Source organism: Microcebus murinus, chromosome 20 (genome assembly GCF_040939455.1).
Source record: "Microcebus murinus isolate Inina chromosome 20, M.murinus_Inina_mat1.0, whole genome shotgun sequence".
NCBI classification, from domain to species: domain Eukaryota; kingdom Metazoa; phylum Chordata; class Mammalia; order Primates; family Cheirogaleidae; genus Microcebus; species Microcebus murinus.
This window is the reverse complement of record NC_134123.1, coordinates 19,491,020-19,510,189: the sequence shown is the minus strand read 5'-3', so window position 1 is coordinate 19,510,189 and position 19,170 is coordinate 19,491,020. Positions and strand designations below refer to the sequence as shown.

The following is a 19,170-nucleotide window of genomic DNA, read 5'->3' as shown; positions in this document are numbered from 1 at the left end:
CACACATTCTGGGTATACCCCCAGTTAAAATGAGCCTTGGTGGGTGGGGGCATGCAGGCCATGTCTCTGGGCACCCTAGCCTTCTTGTAAGTACTTGCTCAGGATAGAGTAAGAAACAGACCTAGATAGGCCTCTCTGGATGAGCAGGTCGACGCAGCGGCCGTATTTCCTGGCGAAAGGTAGTGTGAGCTGGAAGGAAATGCTGGTCTTATTCTTGATTTCCTGGCCAGTTGCCTACACCAGCTCCATGGGGGTCAGAGTGGGGGTCTCCCATCTGGGCGGGGGCAGGGACAGGACAAGCCCTATTAGGGACATTTGATGATCTAGGGCTCAGTTGAGCCCAAAGGGCATCTCACAGGCCTGTGGCTAGGAGTGGCTACAGGAAACTGAGTAGAATGACTAGAGGATCAAAAATATGTTTCCTGATACTGTTTTCTACTTTTCTTTTTTTTGAGACAGGGTCTTACTCTGTTGCCCTGGCTAGAGTGCAATGGCATCATTGTAGCTCTCTGCAACCTCAAACTTCCGGTTCAAGCAATCCTCCTGTCTCAGCCTCCTGAGTAGCTGGGACGATAGGCACATGCCACCATGCCCAACTAATTTTTTTCTATTTTTTATAGAGATGGGGTCTTGCTCTTGCTAAGGCTGATCCCAAACTCCTGACCTCAAGTGATCCTCCCACCTTAGCCTCCCAAAGTGTTAGGATTACAGGCATGAGTCACTGCACCTGGCCCTGGTTTTCTACTTTCTAGCCATAGATGCTTACTTCAACTTTACAAATGACAGATAAGCCATTTAAATGACAGATAGGCCTAATTGTAATTGGGTACTAGTGTGCTTATGGTAAATGGTATTATAATAATACACTTGATTATGGAAATATCAGATTAATGAGAAATTAGCTAAATCTTTCCCACCTACAATGCTAAGATTATTTTAAGGATGATCAATCCCTTGCCCTTATCGAACATTTTCTTTTTAAAGAATGCTTTAAAACAGTTTAAATATGAAAGAAATGTACAAAATGGTTCTATCATGACTAAGTAGGTAGAGTTGGTATCACTGGTTGAAAAGGTCTAACTCCCATATAAGCCAAAGTTGGGCTCATATGATATGCTTCCCCAAGTGTGGCCAGGGTTATTAGTGATGACAGCAAAGTTGGGATCGTTGGAAGGATAACTAGTGGCTCAAATACTGCTTTTTGACTACTCTGAATCGGTTAAGTTCAGCCATCATTTCTCCCTGCCTGAGTCTAGGGACCAGTGGTCTAGCTGCCTGCCTAGCCTTTTGGGCAGCACTGGTCTGGCCCTGGTGTAGCAAGACTCGATGTCCGTCTGAGGCATCCACAGGGTCTCTATTTCCTGGGGCTACAGGTGACCCTCACCTCCACCCAGCTGTAGAGGCGCTCCTGGGTGTGCCGGTCATCCTTGAAGCCACTGATGGCCAGCAAATCCACCACGAACTGCTTGGGGCTGATGTGCAGCGTCTGCCAGGAGAGCCCATGGTCAGGCAGGGCAGGGTAGCTCCTAGGCCCTCAGTGAGATGCAGCTCCTAGGCCCAGGGACTTCCCTGGGCCTGCAGAGCCACAGGAGTTGGTAGGCACTGTCACTCCAAATCTGCCCCTTGGCCAAAGCTTGATCCAGGTGAAACTGCCCTGCCTTCCTGTTCTTGCCCTTCCTGCCATGCTTCTGCCCCTGACCTCTTCCCCTCACACCCCCCACCCCTATCATGGCTTGCTTCCTCTTGTCTTGCACCACTTACTGCAGGGGCAGGGGACAGGTGGAGAAGGTACAGGGTGCCCCAGGGCCTGGGGCCTATCATACATACCCACAGCCGGTTGGCCAGGGAGACCACCTTGGCTGTGATAGCTTTGGGGTCCTTTTGCCTGATGGAATCCAGGATGATGTCTGTCAGGAAGCGGTGACATTTCTGTGCATAAAACATCTCTTCCCAGGACAGAGAGAAACTCAGGAAAGTCACCTCTGTGGGGGAGGGAGAGTGGATATGGCCACATCTGTCCACAGCAAGGGCCTTTAGAGGCAGCCTGGAAGAAGGGTGGAGGTGTAGGGCTCCCAAGGGACACTGTCTGCCTGAAGTACCCTGGGTGGGAGCTCAGTCATATCCACAAGATAGATATGGCTCCAGAGTCTCACCTCGGGCCTGGGGGCTGGTTTTGGGTGGTGTAAGCCCAAGGTGCTCCATATGTGTGGTGTAGATGATGCTGTCTTCAAAGAACATGCAGGAACCATCGCTGCCCACCACCGGGGGATGAGTCACTTTAAGGATGACCCCTGGGCTGTCCACCTCACTGGCCTCAGGCAGAGGCTGCTCAGGGGCAGGGCTTTCTGTGAAAACAACATGGGGAAGGGGCTCTCCTTAAGCCACCTCAGAGCCCAGGAAAGGAGGGAAAGGGGGGTGCTCTGGTAATAGACCAGTACAGTCTTGTTACCCCAACCTTCCAGCAGCTGCTCCCTCTAGGTTCTCGGAAGTGACACGCTGGACTGGCAGGGGCCTGTCCTGGCCTATTCTCTTTTCATTGCTCTGGCATCATTGCAAGCCAAGTCCTGGATGTTGAAACTCCAAAGAACTCTCCCAATTCCTTTGTTGAGCTAAGACTGGTATCAAACGGCCAATAATATCCCAGTTGGGGACTGGAAAGCTTTATAAAATTGCAAAATGAGAGGAGCTTTGGGGGCCAGCTTTTGATGCATGCCCATTCTGGAAGAGTGGACATTTGTTACTCCAAAGCTTGATAGACCAACTTAAGGCTTACAGGCCCAGTTCAAGAAGGCCTTTCCAAGCAGGGCCTGAGCCATTAAAAGGGAAGGTGACAGAGTATAGAATAGGAAGGACTTGGAGGGAGTAGAAGAAACAGCCTGGCGTGGCAATTCTCACATGCTTCCTGGGACTGCCTCCCCTCTGCCTGGTCACACATGTGTTCATCAGCCAGGTCTTCATAGACCTTCCTGTCTCCTAGACTTTTCCACTTTGATGTCCCTCAGCGCCTCACACATAATGTGTACTCTTCCCCAAGTTCTACTTTTGTCCACTCATCTCACTATGGACCTATCCCCATTGCAGCTTGGATGCAAGCTGGAAACCCCGCCTCATTTGGCTTATCCCCCTCCACCTTCCACGGTTGTCTAGCCCAGCTCCCTATCCTAGAATTAACTTGGAGGCTCCAACACTCCCCCTCCTGCTGCTGCATTTCCTCTGTGCCTAGAGCTGGCTTTCTGAAATCCACACCTGGCCAGTACTCCCTTGTTGAAAATTCCTCCGGGGCTGCCCCTCCTGTCAGAGTTGGAACAGAGTAGCAAATCATGATGCTGGGTCACAAGGCCTGTCCTGATGACATGTCTTCTGCCTCATCTCCCTTCACACCCGCATGTGAAGTCTGGCCTCCAGCTAGACCAATGCCCTGTGCTTCTACTAACTCCCTAGGCTTTGCTTTTCTTCCCCTGCTGACTCCCCAGTCCATGAAGTGTTCCTACTTCGTGGGCTCCCCCTTTGCACAGCACTCATCACTTCACCTGTGTGATCATTTAGTTCCCCAAACCACACCAGTGTGCCAGTCATTTCTGCATCTGCTGGCCTGGCACAGAGCTGGCATCAGTTAGTGGGAGCCTCTAGTCTCCCTTTGTCATAAACTCGCACTGAGGTCTTGGCCAAGGAGTTTGCCTTTTCTGTTGTAAATGAGACCTAGGGATGGGATAGGACTCACCTCTCTCCTTTGGCTTCTGCTTGTTCCAGTCCTTCAGGGTGACAGCTCTTTTCATGGGGAAGTAGGGCTTAAAGTTTGGCTCTGGCCCCTTGTCTTTTGCTCCAGCCCCAGGCCCTGCCTGTGGGCCTGGATCTTTCTCTGGGGCTGTGGAATGGGCTTTCCAGGCAGCTGAGGTGCTGGGCTGGGAAGCAGCCTCACTTCCCAGGGGGAGCTGCAGGGTGGCCTCCTCCAAGGGGTTGCCCCGGGGGGCTGTTGGTGACTGGAATCCCCACTGTTTGCAATTGGCCATGTCCCATTCCCTCACCAGGGAGATGAGTTTCTGCATGGGGGTGACAGGAGGCTCTTTGGTTTCAGATTTCTGTGTGAGGTTGACTGTGGTGCATTTCTTCTTGGGGGGACTCTCAGGGTGACCTCTCCAGTGTCTGGGGTTGGTACATAAGCCAGGGCAGTGTGAGTACGTGCTGGGATTACCCGCCCTCTTCGTATTTCGGCACAGGGACACCTGGATGGATCGGGTGTACTGCTCAGCCTCCTCCATCTGGCTGGACCTTGCCAGATGCCCCTTGGCCTTGTTCCATGGAGTCCTGTCGTTGCAGTCTTGGAAGTCCACAGGCATGTAGGCTGTGGTCTGGAGAGGGAAGGGCACGTAGCTCTGGCATGTTGTGCATTGATATGGAGGCCTTACCCAAGATCTAATAAGTTGAGCCTCCCAAGATTTCACTTGTTCATCTAGAACAATCCCACCCCTGACATAGGCTACCCATTTGAGCTTTGCTCAATCTAAGTGGGGGTGGTCCCCACCCAGGGGCCCCTGACACTCCAACAGGAGATATCATCGGCATCACAGGCTGCAAGTGACCAACACATACCTGTGCCTCTTTCAAGGTTCAGAAACCAGTTCCTGTACTAGGAACCTGTGTAGGCCCTGCTCTGTCATTTTATCATATCCCTTGGTAGTTGGGCCTGCCCTCAAGCCTTGTGGTACTGTTTTTAAAGCCAAAACCAACCAAAGAAGGCTGGGGCTTACTTCTTTGGCATCTCTACTGTACTCCATCAATGACCCTGGTCCTTCTGTTACCACATGCAGCCTCCTGATGGGAAAAGCTTCTTCATTTTCAGATTCTTTCTCCTGGGTCCATGACCTGTAGAAACCCACAGGGTAAGTACACACTTCCCTCAGCCCATTGGCCAGTTGGTTAGGTCTGCCTTTTGGCTGTGAGTTAATGCTAGACAGCAGAGGAGAAGAGGTTCTAAAAGGGTTTTTCTTAGGTCACTGGCCAATCCTGGGCCTGCGTCACTCCCTCAACCCCAAGGAGAACAGGTACCACTAGGAGGTGAGACTTAGGATAGAATTTCCAAAGGAATTTAAAGGCCTAAACTCCAAACATGGGATCCAGAGTGAAGTTTCCTTACTTGTATGCCTCACATTGTGCAAGCGCTTCTGAAAGGGATGGAATGTGGTATTCCTCTACCTCCTGGCAGAAGAGGGGCCATTCCCTGCAAATGATAAGGAGACATCAGGCTGGGCAGCTGGGGTAGGAGTGTGAGAGGGGACATAAGCTCCTAGGGCTGCTGCCTCAAACAACTATCCATATGTTGGAAATAATATAACCTCCTCCCTGAAGGCTGCAAACTCAGGTTTCCTTTGTTGCAGAGGGAGGGGTCAGCCTCTGTGATTTTATCATTCCATTTCCTTGCTTCACTTACTTAAATTCAGATGGTAAAAACAGTTTTCCAAGTCTCAGGAAGTTTAGAACGTGTCGGAACATTTGGCCATCCCCGTGGATGAGCAGGGTCTGTCCATACGTGATCCAGTACGCTCTCTGAGGGTTGGACAGTAGTTCTGGATACTAGAGGGGGTTGGACACCAGACTCAGTCAGTCCCAAAGAGTAGAGGTCTTTAGTAAGGAGCAGGTCAGTTTTCTCTTGCTCCATTTTCCCAGCCATGCTAGAGCAAAGGCTTTGGGATTTCCATCTTCCTTTCTTGTCAGCCACAGAGAACCACAATGGGGAGCAGAGCATCCACAGAGAAGCACATCATCTCTGCTTCAACTTCTGCTGGCCCATAGACCAGCAAGGGGCATTTGGAATCCCACTCTACCTCCTTCTCAGTTCAGACCCCTCAGAACTGGCCTCCTCCCTACCCACACACTTGAGGACCTTCCCAGCAGACTTGTGCATTCCACTTCTCCTAAATAGGGCACTTTGGGCAGTGGAGTTGGGGAGAAAGTCCTTGTTCTAAGCAGGTGCTGGAGGCTGTGTGAGGGTCAGGTGACAGGTCCCAAAGCAGCTCAGGTGAAGAAGCCAAAGGTGGAGCGGGGAAGCCACAGCCAACCATACCTTCAGGAGGGTCTGCAGGGTGGTTGCATACCAGTGGCTTCCGACATAAACTTTGATGATCTGTTGAGGTGAATACACAGTGATCTCTGCTGTCCACTCCTCATCTGTGGAAACCAAGGAGACAGAATACATCAAATGGCCAGAAGGGAAAGTAGGTAGGGCATTTTGGTCAATAGTGTATTGCATGTTAACAATCAATATCTTCCTCAGTCATTTGTGTTTCCTGCTCTGAGAAGCAGCAAAAATCCCTGACATTAACTTTCCCTGTGCACCACATCATGTGGTTTCCTGGCAGTGAGGTGGGCAGGCTTGGAATAGCAGCTTTGAGGGTCAGTCAGTGACTCTGCAGGTGGGGAGAGTAAGCCCTCTGGAATTCCAACCCTGAGGGCACTGCTCTTCTTCACCTGACCCCCTCCATCAAGAAAGCTGGGGAGATGATCCTGTCTGCTTAAATTGCCAGCTGCCTCTGGTTTTTGCCTAGGTGTGTCCTGGGTGTGTAGCTTTTCATATGGCACTCAGACTGAAGCTAGGAGCCCCTTTCTGTGTTTGTGCTTATGGTTTGGCAAATGTCATAGAGCCAGCTCTCATCAAACCACTGTCACTTTTATAAAGCTCAAACCTCTAGGCGTGTCTGGAGAATGGGGGGTGTATGCTGGGAAGATGAATCTATGACCCTTTTCTGAGGGGTGACTACATTTAGGCCTTGTTCTGATGTTTGGAATTAGTTTCAAATGAACTTTGTAATGAGTAAAGGGTATATAACTAGATTATATAACCAAGAGATAAGAAGTATAGAATTAGTGAACTCCAGGAAGGCAGGGACTGAGTCTGTGTTGCTCACTTCTGGACCTCCAGTGTCTACCCCTGTCCTGGTGTATGGTAGGTACTCAATAAGTGTTGAATGTTGCTGAATGATAATAATACAGCTTATACTTTAACCCATATATCATACCATTTCCTTGCTTCACTATATATACTATATACTATACTATACGTATATACTATACAGCTTATACTTTAAAGTTAATAAGTTAACTTTGTTAACTTATTAACAAAAGTTTTTGTTAATAAGAGGTTATAGGTAACTGGTGAAAACAACATTGGCTTTGGATTCAGATTCAAACCTCAGCCTGACCACTGTATGACTTGAGCAAGTTTCTACCCTGAGTTTCTGCTTCATCTGTTAAATGGACCCAGGACCATTCCTACCTGGATGGCTGTGAGAACCAAATGAGCACCACATGTCAGCTCCCAGGGCCAGAGCAGGGCTGCCCTTGGGGACCTGTGCAGTCCCCACTGGGTAGCAGCCCTATCTGTACTGCTCGAGGTTAATCATGGGCTTGGAGGTGAGGAGGGGGCACCTAACACAAACCCCACAAATGTTGGTCTGGCTTTCTCCTCTTCCACCTACAGTTCCTGGTCCCGGCCCACCTTGTCTTTTCTCTCCAATCCCCCCTCCCCTCCCCTGATGCTAAATTCAAACCCAAAAGCTTCTTCATTTACTGAGCACATCCATGGGTGCCAACATCCTTGGCTCCAGATGAGTCTTCAGAGCCACTTTCATTGGCTCATAGGTGATGTCCCTCTTGTCCAGGAAGGCACAGAGCTCGTACACCTCAGAAATGGTCTCAGTCAGGGGCAGTCGGCAAGTGCCCAGCCAGTTCCTGCCCAGAGAAAAGGCCTGTCATGAAGAACCTCAGCACTGTACCCCAAGATGGTCCAGCCAATAAACTTTCCATGCCTATCATGTCTAGCCACACCACTGGCTCAAACTGCTAACATCATTTCCTTGATTTAACCAGAAAGCTGGTGTTATCTTGAAGGAAAGTAAGCCAGGACATAGGCTCACCTTTTTGGAGCTCAGCTTGACCTATGTCAGCAAAGCCTTCTAAATTGACTAATTCCAAGTCTCCAGGCCCTTTTCAGGTTCCAGAAGCCAGGCTAGGGCCCAGCCACTCCCTTTCTACCCCGAGAAGCATCTGCCTAAAACAACTAAGTCACTGTGTGGCATCCTGCCATGGTCTTGAGAGATTACTAATACCCTGTGTGCTGAGGTCTAGACATCAACCCCCTCCCAATTCCTTCCTCCAAAGGCACTTGTCTTTGCCCTCTGTGATATCAGGATGAAAATCTCTGGGAGAAATGGATTTTGCAAGCCAAAAGGGCCCAAAACAATAGTGGGGTAAGATAGTGTTCAGGGTCAGCTGACCCTCTCCCCAGGGGCTCAGGAAAACCCACATCTACCTTTAGCTTTGGTACCAATGTATTTTGTAACTCTAAGAGATTGCTCCACTGTTCTGCACCTCAGTTTAACCTTCTATAAAACAGGATGGGAATTCATGCCCCTATACTAGTGAGGACATTCTGAGCTCATCCCTCAAGGTGATGGCCAGGTTATCACCTCTCCTGGGAAGCCTGCCCTGCCTTGCTTCTAAGCGGGCTCACCTCTGGCTCTGGCCTCTCTGTGTGTCCAGTAAGCCTCCCGAGGGTGGGTGGGGAACTTTTTAAAGGGGTCTGCATGGGGGAAGGTGCCTATCACCCTGAGGATCTGATTATGGCCTGGTCACCTCAGACCTAGCACAAGGCTAGAACCAGGGAAATGGATTGCAGAGAACAGAAATACAAAACAGTCTGAAGCCTTTTAACCTTGGTGACCTTTATACCTTGGCACTAGCCCTCTCCCCTGAGGCCTTGCCCTGGTGGTGATGCTCGTGGTGGTAGGAGTAGCTAAAATGATGAGTTAGCCTCAATGACACTCTTCCCCTTTTGCTAGTGGAAAAGGCTCTAGATTGTTCCAAGAGAAAGGCAAATCTTACCCTGATGGGACTGAGCTATTCCCTAAGCAGGGCCTTACTTGACGTGCTGAAAGAGGACCCCATTCCCTGTGATATACAGTCGACTTCCATCCAGTGTGCTCTCGATGTGGAGCTGTCCCAGCGCAGAGTCTGGGTACTTGACCAGCAGACCCAGGGCCATCATGTAGAGCGGCTTCACAGACTCCAGGCTGGCTGTGCGGCTCCCCTTCCCAGGACTCAGGGGAGGACAGGAGGTCCTGGAACAGCCACCTGTGCAGGAAGAAAGGGGTGACTCCTAGACCGGGGGGGAGGGGCATGGTGATAGCTGTATCAGAGGCTTTGAGTCTCAATTCCTACTGCTGCCTCCATTAGTACTTAAGTGGCTTAGGGGAAGGTTATTCCCTTGCACAGTCCAAATCTGGATCTTTTCAAAATCAGTATAATCTTTTGTATACCTAGAGAGATTTGCAGGTTAAACTATTTGTTGAGAGGTGAGGTGGGAGGGGGGTATTCATTTGCTATATCACTAATATCTGAATTTCATAAATTTCAGTATAGCAGCTATCTGGCCCCAGCCTCTGCAGGAATCTCTATTAGTTCCAATCTCTACTCTAATTATCCAAGGGTAAAGATCCACAACCATAGCACAGAACCCAGTGAGCTTTATAGGCTTCCCAGGTTCCCAGCCCCATTGCTGGCCCTCCTGGGCAGAATTTCCCCCAAAGACATACTATGGTGTGTTACTTTTAGGTTGAGTATTTGGGTTTCTGGCTCATGGGGGGTACTTTGTTCCCCTGCAGTGGACACAGGGTATAGTCCACATAATGCAGTTGTCACAGCCTACAGGACCCTGCTCCAGGGGCAGCAATGGGCCAGCGGGCATACTGGTGGGGGATTTTCATGGATCTCAGAGCAACCCTACAAGAGGAAGAATGCTACCATCGTTTCACATTGAAGAAACTGTGCCGTGACAGGCTAATTAAGTACCTTGCCATAAACTTCAAAACTAGGCAGGGGCATTTGAGGGATTTGAAAGCCTGCTCTGTCCATCCCCAAGGCTACCAGATGTCTTCCCTTAGTTAGGATGCTTTATAAAAGGCTAAGGCCATGCTCTGTGTTTGAGAAGTGCTGCCTGGCTTCCAGAGCCCAACTACAAACACACTTCCTCCATCTTCACATTGATCCATATTCTCAGAGAAACAGAAACTCTTGGGGGAGAGGGCAGAACTCACACCCCCTCAAGTGGGTTGCAAGGCCCTGAGACAGGCTCTTGAGATCTGCTGCAGGATGTCACTTCCTCCAATTAGGACAGGGCTCCATTTGCCTGGAAGGAGGCTGGGAAAGCAGGACCCTGAAGATAAGAAAAGGCCTGATTCCTGTGGGATAAGTGTCTGGTAATGCCCAGGTCAAACATGAGCAGGACATATCTATACATCTTTGGGATGCCAGCTGAGGCCACTCTTAGGTAGCTAGCTCCCTGCCATATGTCATAGCTTCCTTAGATGTGCAGGCATTGGAAAATGGGATGACAAAAGGCTGTGAAGAAAGCTGTGAGGGAGGGAGCAAGCTAGAATGGGGCACGGCTGGGAGCACACAGCCTGGACTGGACAGGGGTTAGCAGTGTCAGGAACAGGCAGACATAGACATGGCAGCCAGGGGTTGCAAGGTGAGGGGACAAGGGAATTTGAGGATGAGTGAGATAACTGAAGCACTGAGCATTTCCCACACCCTCCAGCTGTGCCTGGAAGAGAAAGGCTGGGAGTGGCAGGTAGGGCTGCAAGTCCCCAGTTGCTCACCACTTCCACAATCAGGGCAGACCACCCCTGCCCTTGAGAAACCTGTCATCATGTCCAGCCTCCCTCCCCAGAACATTCCGGCCTGATTCCCCACCCTGGCTGGGCTCCTCTTGCTCCAGGCTAGACTGGGCTCCCTACAGCCCTGGCTGGCTGCCAGCTACCCATCCTTAATGGGGAGGCTAAGCAGACAGGGCACATGGGGTTTCAGGCTGAAATTCCTCTTCTCAGAGTGTAAGTCAGCCAGAACACCTGCTTCTTGGACTACCACTCAAAGCTCACAGTGGTTGTGGGAGGGGAGATGTTTGTTTTTGGTTTTCTAGGTCAAGCCTGGACCTTCAGGGGAAGCCAAGTTTTCCTGGTGACCTACCCATATTCATCCGGTACAACCTTACAGCTTCAGTGAGCTCAGGGATTTCCAGAATTTCCACTTCTGCTTCTAATACATCAATGTTGGAGAAATTATCTGGTAGTAAAATCTTCTGTGAGCGGAGAAAATTCACTTGAAAAACAAAGGGAAACAAAATAAGTTAATGAGGTTATTTCTGATTTAACTGTAGGTCCAGGTTTTGGCAGGTTCTTGGTGCTGTAACTTATCCTAGGCTCTCCTTGTTCTAAAACAATTTCTAAACATACCTAGTTAGATTAGCTTTGAGTCTGTGGTTTTCAAGGTGAAAGACCCCAAACTTCGTTTTCCTGTGTCTGAGTCCATGGGTATGGCCTCCCGCAGCCTGGCCTGGGGCTTCCAAGCCAGGCCCTCCTGATGAGCACACTGGCCCTGAGACTTACCCTGTGCGTCTTGACCCAAGAGCAGGTCATTCCAACAGAGGGAGTTGTCTTGCTGCTTAGAGAGGAGGGGCCCGGCTGAGCCTGGACTGGCAGGTGCACTTGCAGTTTGTCCCTGCCTGGGTTGCAGTATGGGAGGCAGAGATGGAGCCAACGCTAATATCCTGTGTGAATCAACTTGGAGATTCAGAAGCACATCACAGACAAATTTCTAATTGGCTATGAATATGAATGGCTAGGTGCCAGGCATTTGGGCCCCTCATGCACTTGGGTATGCTTGGGTGTTTACTGCCCTGTGCATGTAGGCAGCCCCAGCATCTTGGGGCCAAAGAGGTCATTTGGTTCACATCCCCAGCAGAGCTCCTCCTGGAGCAGTGGGGAGAAGGAGGCTCTCTTCCATACAGGGTGGAAGATCTCGATCTCATCCGTCCCTAGATCACTAACTCAAGCAGACAACTCTACAGTGATTCTGGGGAATCTATCACCATCCACCCTCCTTCCCTTTTACTCTGAGTTTAGTGAAAGTAACAGCAGGTAGGACCATTCTTTGAAACAATCCTATTTCCTAATTTTATGGTGAAAAGAACTGAGGCCTGGAGCCCAGTTGGGTACATAAGAGCAGAGTAAGAAGAGAAGCTGACTTTGGAGTCCAGCTCAGCACTGTGCCCTTCATAGCAACATACACACCACTTCAGTAGTTTCCAGTGCCCCTTTACAGCTAGGCTATCCCAAAATAAATAGGGAATAAAACAGCTCTCAGCCTAGTGGGCATCTAATGCTGGAATCTGCTTCCCTCCTAGAAGGCTCTATCATTCTTCCACCACCTCTGCCCAGGGAAGCTCCTGAGGCCCTGAGCACCAACCTGGGCCTTTGTGGGGTGTTGGGTGGGAGAGGTGGATGGGCCCTATCTTCCCCCAAACTCCCCACCCCTGGGCAGAGCAATCACCAATGAAGCGGAACTCGCTGCATTCGCACTCAACCAGGGCCACAGTCTCAGCCAGCCACAGCAGGTTGTCTTCAGTCACTAGGCTTGGATACCTGGCCACCAGGTCCAGGGGCAGGAAACAGTAGTGCACTTCCTCTTCTGTGTCTAACAGGGGCGTGTCCATGAGCCCCAATGGCGCCTTATCATGTAGGCCTGAAGGAGAAATGCAGAGGGTGTCACCACCTCCCAGAGGCCAGGGCTCTGAGTCCAGCAGGGCTCTCTCTGACCTAGGGCCCCCAGAGGAAGCTGGAGAGCCCATCTAGGAGACAGTGCCTACTAGGCATCTCCTTCTTTTCTATTTCCAGATGTAGTACTAATGTTTGGAAAGAGTATGGTGGGGACTGAGGCATAGAAATCTATCTTTTTTTTTTTTTACAGATAGTGAAGAGTAGTGGGACATGTGACATTTTGGCTTATGTATCCAAAATCAATAAATTCATTTACCCATTTGGTTCTTTCTAATTAATCAAACCAGTCACTGTGACCCACAGATGAAACTGATGCTTTTGTCACTCATGGAAGCTCAAAACCCATCAATAATCATGAATGCCTTGTTCTCTCATCTAGAAATAGGCCAACCTATGCTGCAAGGCATTCATCAGACAATGATCATTTGGGGACATTCTTTGTGTGGTGGTTGGAGGTAACTTGAACAGATGGTGGAGTTCTCTGACTTTTAAGAGTGAGTAGAATGCATCCTAGCCTTGCCCAAGTGAAACCAGTATGCAGAGGAATGAATGTCAGGGAAGACGTTATTATAGTTCCAGTGGGCAAGCCCCCATAGAGAGGCCACATGGCAAGGTGATCAAAGGAGATGACAGAGAGACTGAGAAGTCATCAGAACTTGCTTAGAAATTAGGGCACTTTCTGGGGAAGCCAATTCTGTTACAGTGAGGAGAGGGGAAGCTGGTGTGGGCTTAACAGAGGGACAGCCTGTCCTGGTTATACCTGTAAAGGCTGGGCTTTTTATCGGAAATTCCGAGGGTTTGCTGATACACTTCCATGTTCGCCAGTAGTTCAGAGATGCTCTCTCAGCAACAGGGATGTCCGCAGGACGCACACGTAGATGGTGTTTCCCTTCCTTCAGATTATCTAGAGTCTGTTAGATACATAAGATTACTGCCTTGGAAATCTAAACCAAGTAATTACCTACCAATTGGCATCTTGAATGCCAAAAAAAATAGTATGTGACTTACTTTGATAATGTTTTTCAAAATATATCAAGGCAATTATACAAAAATGTAATAAGATAACATGCTGATATTTAAAATCTCCATGGCTATTTCTCTTCTGATTTTTGAAACAATTTTTGTGTTATAATTTTATGTTGAGTAATAGTAATTTATCTTGCACAATCTAAAGAGTAATTTATACTTAATAATTAAAAACTTCAGGCCGGGTGCGGTGGCTCACGCCTGTAATCCTAGCACTCTGGGAGGCCGAGGCGGGCGGATTGCTTGAAGTCAGGAGTTCGAACCAGCCTGAGCAAGAGCGAGATCCCGTCTCTACTATATAAAAAATAGAAAGAAATTAATTGGCCAACTAATATATATAGAAAAAATTAGCCAGGCATGGTGGCGCATGCCTGTAGTCCCAGCTACTTGGGAGGCTGAGGCAGGAGGATTGCCTGAGCCCAGGAGTTTGAGGTTGCTGTGAGCTAGGCTGACACCACAGCACTCACTCTAGCCTGGGCAACAAAGCCAGACTCTGTCTCAAAAAAAAAAAAAAAAACTTGATATTTTCTGCTGTCATTTTCCTGCAAGAGCTCAAAAGCACTTTTTGACTTGTTATAATTATTGTAATTTGCTCATTTTCTTTTCTTTCTTTTTTTTTTTATTTTTTATTTTGAGACAGAGTCTCATTCTGTTGCCCAGGCTAGAGTGCCATGGCGTCAGCTTACCTCACAGCAGCCTCAAACTCCTGGGCTTGAGCAATCCTTCTGCCTCAGGCTCCCCAGTTAGCTGGGACTACAGGCATGTGCCACCATGCTCAGCTAATTTTTTTTCTATGTATTTTCAGTTGGCCAATTAATTTCTTTGTATTTTTAGTGGAGACAGGGTCTCCCTCTTGCTCAGGCTGGTTTTGAACTCTTGACCTTGAGCAATCCGCCGCCCGCCTCGACCTCCCAGAGTGTTAGGATTACAGGCGTGAGCCACAGCACCTGGCCTTCTTTTTCTTTTTCTTTTTTTTTCAGACAGAGTCTCACTGTGTTGCCCAGGCTAGAGTGCCATGGCATCAGCCTAGCTCACAGCAACCTCAAACTCCTGGGCTCAAATGATCCTCCTGCCTTAGCCTTCCAAGTAGCTGGGACTACAGGCATGCGCCACCATACCCAGCTTATTTTTTCTATTTTTAGTAGAGATAGGGGTCTCACTCTTGCTCAGGCTGGTCTAAACTCGAACTCCTGAGCTCAAGCGATCCTCTTGCCTTGGCCTCCCAGAGTGCTAGGATTACAGTCGTGAGCCACCTTGCCTGGCTGCTCATTGTTTGTGTTCATCCTAATCTAGGGAAGTGATCTAAGTAATAAGATGGAGGTATAATAAAAGTGTCTTATATTGGCACAGGGTTTCACATTTTTCAAAGCATTTTCACAAATATTTGCTCATTTACCCTGACACAACTCTGTGACAGATGTGGTAAGTATTTTACTGGTGAAGCACCTGAGGTCACAGGCTTTGTGCCTTGGACTGCCCAGGCAGTCTTCCAAGTCCATAGCTTCTCAGCTTGAAGGAGCTGGTGACCAGGGTGGACTGAGTCTGGAGTTGAGCACCACATCTAGGTAGGGCTGAAGCCCTGGGCAGAGAGAGTGAGAGGGCATCTTCACACTGCCCTCACCAAGGGACCTGTTCTCCCTAAAAAATCCTGTAGGGGGCAGATTATCATAGCATCAAGCCCATGTTTTTCTGTCTCTAGTCGAGAAGAAAATACGTAGTATTTTCCCCATAAATTTTTGGAGGCAGCAGAGTAAGTGGTACTTTAAAGGCACCATGTGACAGATTCTCCTAATGGACAGAATGCCCCAGGTTCAGTATGTAACTAACAAAAGAACCTGCTTGGAAACCCTAGCTACAGATGAAGTTGTGAAGTTGCTCTTGGGATCCTGAGGGTTGAGAACAGCCCTCTGGTGGCCATAGGTATAAATTGCACCCACATAACCCCAAGTTCTGCAAAAATGGGGTGAACCAGAGCAGGAGAATCTTCTCCACTTTGCTGGAGGGCTTGTGGGAGGCCTGAGCAATAATAGGGTCACAGGGAGTGCTTTCCTGGGGTACTGAGCAATGGGGGAGACAGAGCATGTGTGGAACACTGGAAGAGACTCTGGCATTCATTCATTTGAGAAATACTCATTGTGCATTGCCAGCGCCACAGTCAGACACCATGCCTGGAGCTCTGAGATTGAGGGTAATGAAAGGCATGAAAGCCAACAATTTACATGTACTAAGATAAGAACCAACATTGGTTATGAAGTTACTGGACCTCGAGGAACCCTGGGATTTCTTTCCACAGCATTAGAAGGGAATCCTAGCTTTCTTCTCCCTCTTTGCTTGGGGCTGCACAAAGCTTTAGCTTCCATGCCAAGCTGTAAACTATCCTGAAATTGAGGAGAGATGGGTTTCTGTATGAGAGAGTAGCTGGCTGTGGGCAAAGAGGAATAGAAATGAGGGGCCAGGAAGGTGACTGAAAAGCTGGAACAGATTGTGTATTAGTGGACAGGTAGGCATATTGAGTTAAGATGAGTGACAATAACCTGGCAGTATTTGTGCTGAGAAGTGGGACAGAGAAAGGAAAATGGTGACTGTGCCCAGGAAGGACAGGCCAGGGCAGGGGTGGGTAGAGATGTATACTGAACCACCTGCCTCTGTGCCTTAAATGTGGCCTTGTTTAAGGTGTGTGGAAGTTGAGGGAGTAAGGGAGATGAATCTAGAGCAATAAACAAGAGGCAGAGAGCCCTGTAAGCTAGCTGAGGAGTTCTGACTTATCCCTGGGTAAGAGAAAACACTCAAGGGTCTAAAGCAGAGACTGTCACTTGACTGTTATTCAGACCAGCAAATCTCCACCCAGACAGCCAGCAAATCCTGTGACTCTGTCCTCCTGCCTTGCCATTTTCTCTCCTTTCCCTTACCCAGTCCTGCTCTTCTGGTCTCCAGGCCCTCTCCACACAGGGATCTTTCAAACACATGAGTGAGTCCAAATCACTCCCCATCTTAAAAACTCCCTGTAACCTATGAGATCAAGTCCAAACTCTTTTTAGCATTGCACATAAGTTCCTTTACAATCAGTGGATTGCAGTCCTCCTGCTTTACCTCCTTAGTAGCTAGGACTATAGGCATGGGCCATCACGCCCAGCTAATTTTTCTATTCTTTGTAGAGATGGCATATCATTCTAACTCAAGCTGGTCTTAAACTCCTGGCCTCAAGCCATTTTTCTGCCTTGCCTCCCAAAGTGCTGGGATTATAGATGTGAGCCACCATGCACATTCACACTATGTTCTCTGACGCCTTCTCAACTTTATGTATGCTGTTCTCTCTGCCCAGAATACTCCTTTCCCTATTCTCTTACTGCAGAACCCGGAGCCTCCCCCAGCCAGAATGGGTCATGTTCTCACAGACACTTGACACTTCCCTCTGTAGGCCTCTGGCTTGGTTTCAGGCCAGTCCTTTCCCCTATACCAGGGCTCTTGGAGGAAGGCCTGGGTTGCTGCATTTCCACCTTGTAGTCTAGAACCTAGCATGTAGTAAGTAAAAATGGAGGGCTAAAGGGCTGAGTTCTCTGAAAAACAAAGCAAAGAGAGACATGGGAGATTCCAAAAGGAGCTGAGAGAGAAGTGGACTGCACTCATAAGACTGAGAAAGATGCTGAGTATCCAAAACCATAGAAAAGTCAGTACAGGATTGCAATGGGCAGAGCCCTTAGAATTCAGGAGGCAGTGAAGACACAATTCCAACTTGGGACCTGGAGACCAGAGAAAAGACGTAAGGGGGAGAGGGACAGGGATGAAGGAGGAGAGGGAGAGAGGATGGAAGAAAGAAAGGGCTCAGCTTTGGTCTGATTGGTGATAAACAGAAAGACGATGGGTGAGGTAGCAAGAAAAGAGAGTAAAACTAGGGAGAATCTGGAAGGGACAACATAGCATTCCAAACCCATGCTAAGCTGACCACATCACAGAAATCTGAACCTGCCACTTACTTCACCTGCAGACTCAAAGCTTGTGATTCTAGCTCAGCTGAGAAAACAGCGGTGTCCTTGAACAACTCTAAATTGGCCACATGGGAGGGGGCCTGTGGGGTTGAGAGAAATCCCTGCCCAGGACAGGACCCATATTTGGAGGTGTGGTTTGGTACTGGGTATGTCCTCTGGGATGGGTCAGTAAGGACAATCCACCTAGCTTGAGAGGAGATATGTTAGTTGAGGGGAGAATGATCTATTTTGTAGAAGTAAAATCTCTATTTCCTGCTGTTTCCACTCACGTAAAATGTGAGCAGCACCATTTTCCCCAAGAAAGGTATGTTTGACAAATCTTTAAAAAGAGAAAATATAAAACAAAACAAATCCACAAAGAATGCCACTCCTGCCAGTCAGGTCATACAGTGTGCCAGTCCCAAGAATAAGCCTTGCAGTAGGCTCAGGAGCCTCAACAGGCTATTTTCTGAACTCTCTCAGCCAATCTTTGCTCTGACTTCTAGAAATGCAAGTCCTCTACTCATAGGAAGCCATTTGGGTGCTGTGAGACATCACTGAAAGTAGTCCCCAGCCCCATCACCTGCTTATTTATTTTTAGTCTGCCAGTGTCCCCTAATAGATATAACCTCTGCAAGACCTCAAGGACTTTGCCTGTTTTGCCCTCTACTATATTTGCAGCAGCACTCAGAACAGTGCCTGTAGGATCTCAATATATTTTTGTTGAACGAACGAATAAATGAACAAAGAGCACTCTAGAGAGCTGCGCTTCCAACTGCCCTGTGGCTTTACTGACTGAAGTTGCCACAGAGTGCACAGCTGGTTTTCTATGGTCTGACTTCAAGTCCACTTTCATTTGCCTGAATATTACTTCTAGGAATTTTACTCTTCATGTGTTATGAGCTGGAAAGTTATTGGAGAGAGGATTTCTTTAGGGAAATACAGAATTGAAATAAATTCAGATGGCTAATTGCTAGCATGACGATAATTGACGTTGCTTTTGGCCTAGATAGTAGTGAAAAAAATACATCAATCAGAAGCAACATAAAACTGATGGCATGGAGGCGTGTGTGTATGAGTGTGTGTATGGTTGCCAAAAGATGGCTGACAAATGCACTCTGTTGGCAGAGCTTTGGAACTTAATGGAGGTTTTCCAAAGCAACAGCAGTTCTTGGAGATGCCTTATGCTCTATTGTGTGCTGCTGGAAGGAATGTGATGATAAGGGAAGTTTGGAGAGCTTGCAAATCCCCAAGTGCCTTGTAAAGACAAGGAGGGCCAGCACTGCTCTGAGGTTCAAGGGAAGCAAGGCTGGTAGAACCAAATGATGTGCGGGACAGCTGCTATCAGTCAAAGAAGCCACAGCTCTAAGCATCTCAAACCAGGCTGGGTGTGGTGGCTCACGCCTGTAATCCTAGCACTCTGGGAGGCCGAGGTGGGCGGATTGCTTGAGGTTAGGAGTTCGAAACCAGCCTGAGCAAGAGCGAGACCCCGTCTCTACTATAAATAGAAAAAAATTAATTGGCCAACTAATATATATAGAAAAAAATTAGCTGGGCATGGTGGCACATGC

The 19,170-nt window shown here is 48.6% G+C and overlaps 1 protein-coding gene across 2 annotated transcripts in view; it reads right to left on the bottom strand.

Annotated features, from left to right (window-relative positions):
* Positions 1 to 66: 66 nt before the first annotated feature.
* The window catches only part of KCTD19 (potassium channel tetramerization domain containing 19), a 31,504-nt gene continuing 12,400 nt past the window's right edge, over positions 67 to 19,170 (bottom strand). The window contains exons 3-16 of one of the 2 annotated variants that reach the window (XM_012742499.2): positions 13,369 to 13,519; positions 12,382 to 12,573; positions 11,020 to 11,151; positions 8,916 to 9,126; positions 7,565 to 7,725; positions 6,062 to 6,165; positions 5,429 to 5,571; positions 5,135 to 5,218; positions 4,749 to 4,863; positions 3,722 to 4,349; positions 2,154 to 2,345; positions 1,828 to 1,982; positions 1,385 to 1,486; positions 67 to 189 (exon numbers count right to left, since the gene is read on the bottom strand). In XM_012742499.2, coding sequence (XP_012597953.1) covers positions 76 to 189; positions 1,385 to 1,486; positions 1,828 to 1,982; positions 2,154 to 2,345; positions 3,722 to 4,349; positions 4,749 to 4,863; positions 5,135 to 5,218; positions 5,429 to 5,571; positions 6,062 to 6,165; positions 7,565 to 7,725; positions 8,916 to 9,126; positions 11,020 to 11,151; positions 12,382 to 12,573; positions 13,369 to 13,519 — 2,484 coding nt within the window. In that variant the 3' untranslated portion in view covers positions 67 to 75. The remainder of the gene's footprint in view (positions 190 to 1,384; positions 1,487 to 1,827; positions 1,983 to 2,153; positions 2,346 to 3,721; positions 4,350 to 4,748; positions 4,864 to 5,134; positions 5,219 to 5,428; positions 5,572 to 6,061; positions 6,166 to 7,564; positions 7,726 to 8,915; positions 9,127 to 11,019; positions 11,152 to 12,381; positions 12,574 to 13,368; positions 13,520 to 19,170) is intronic. The other variant, XM_075995719.1, reaches the window with a different exon arrangement.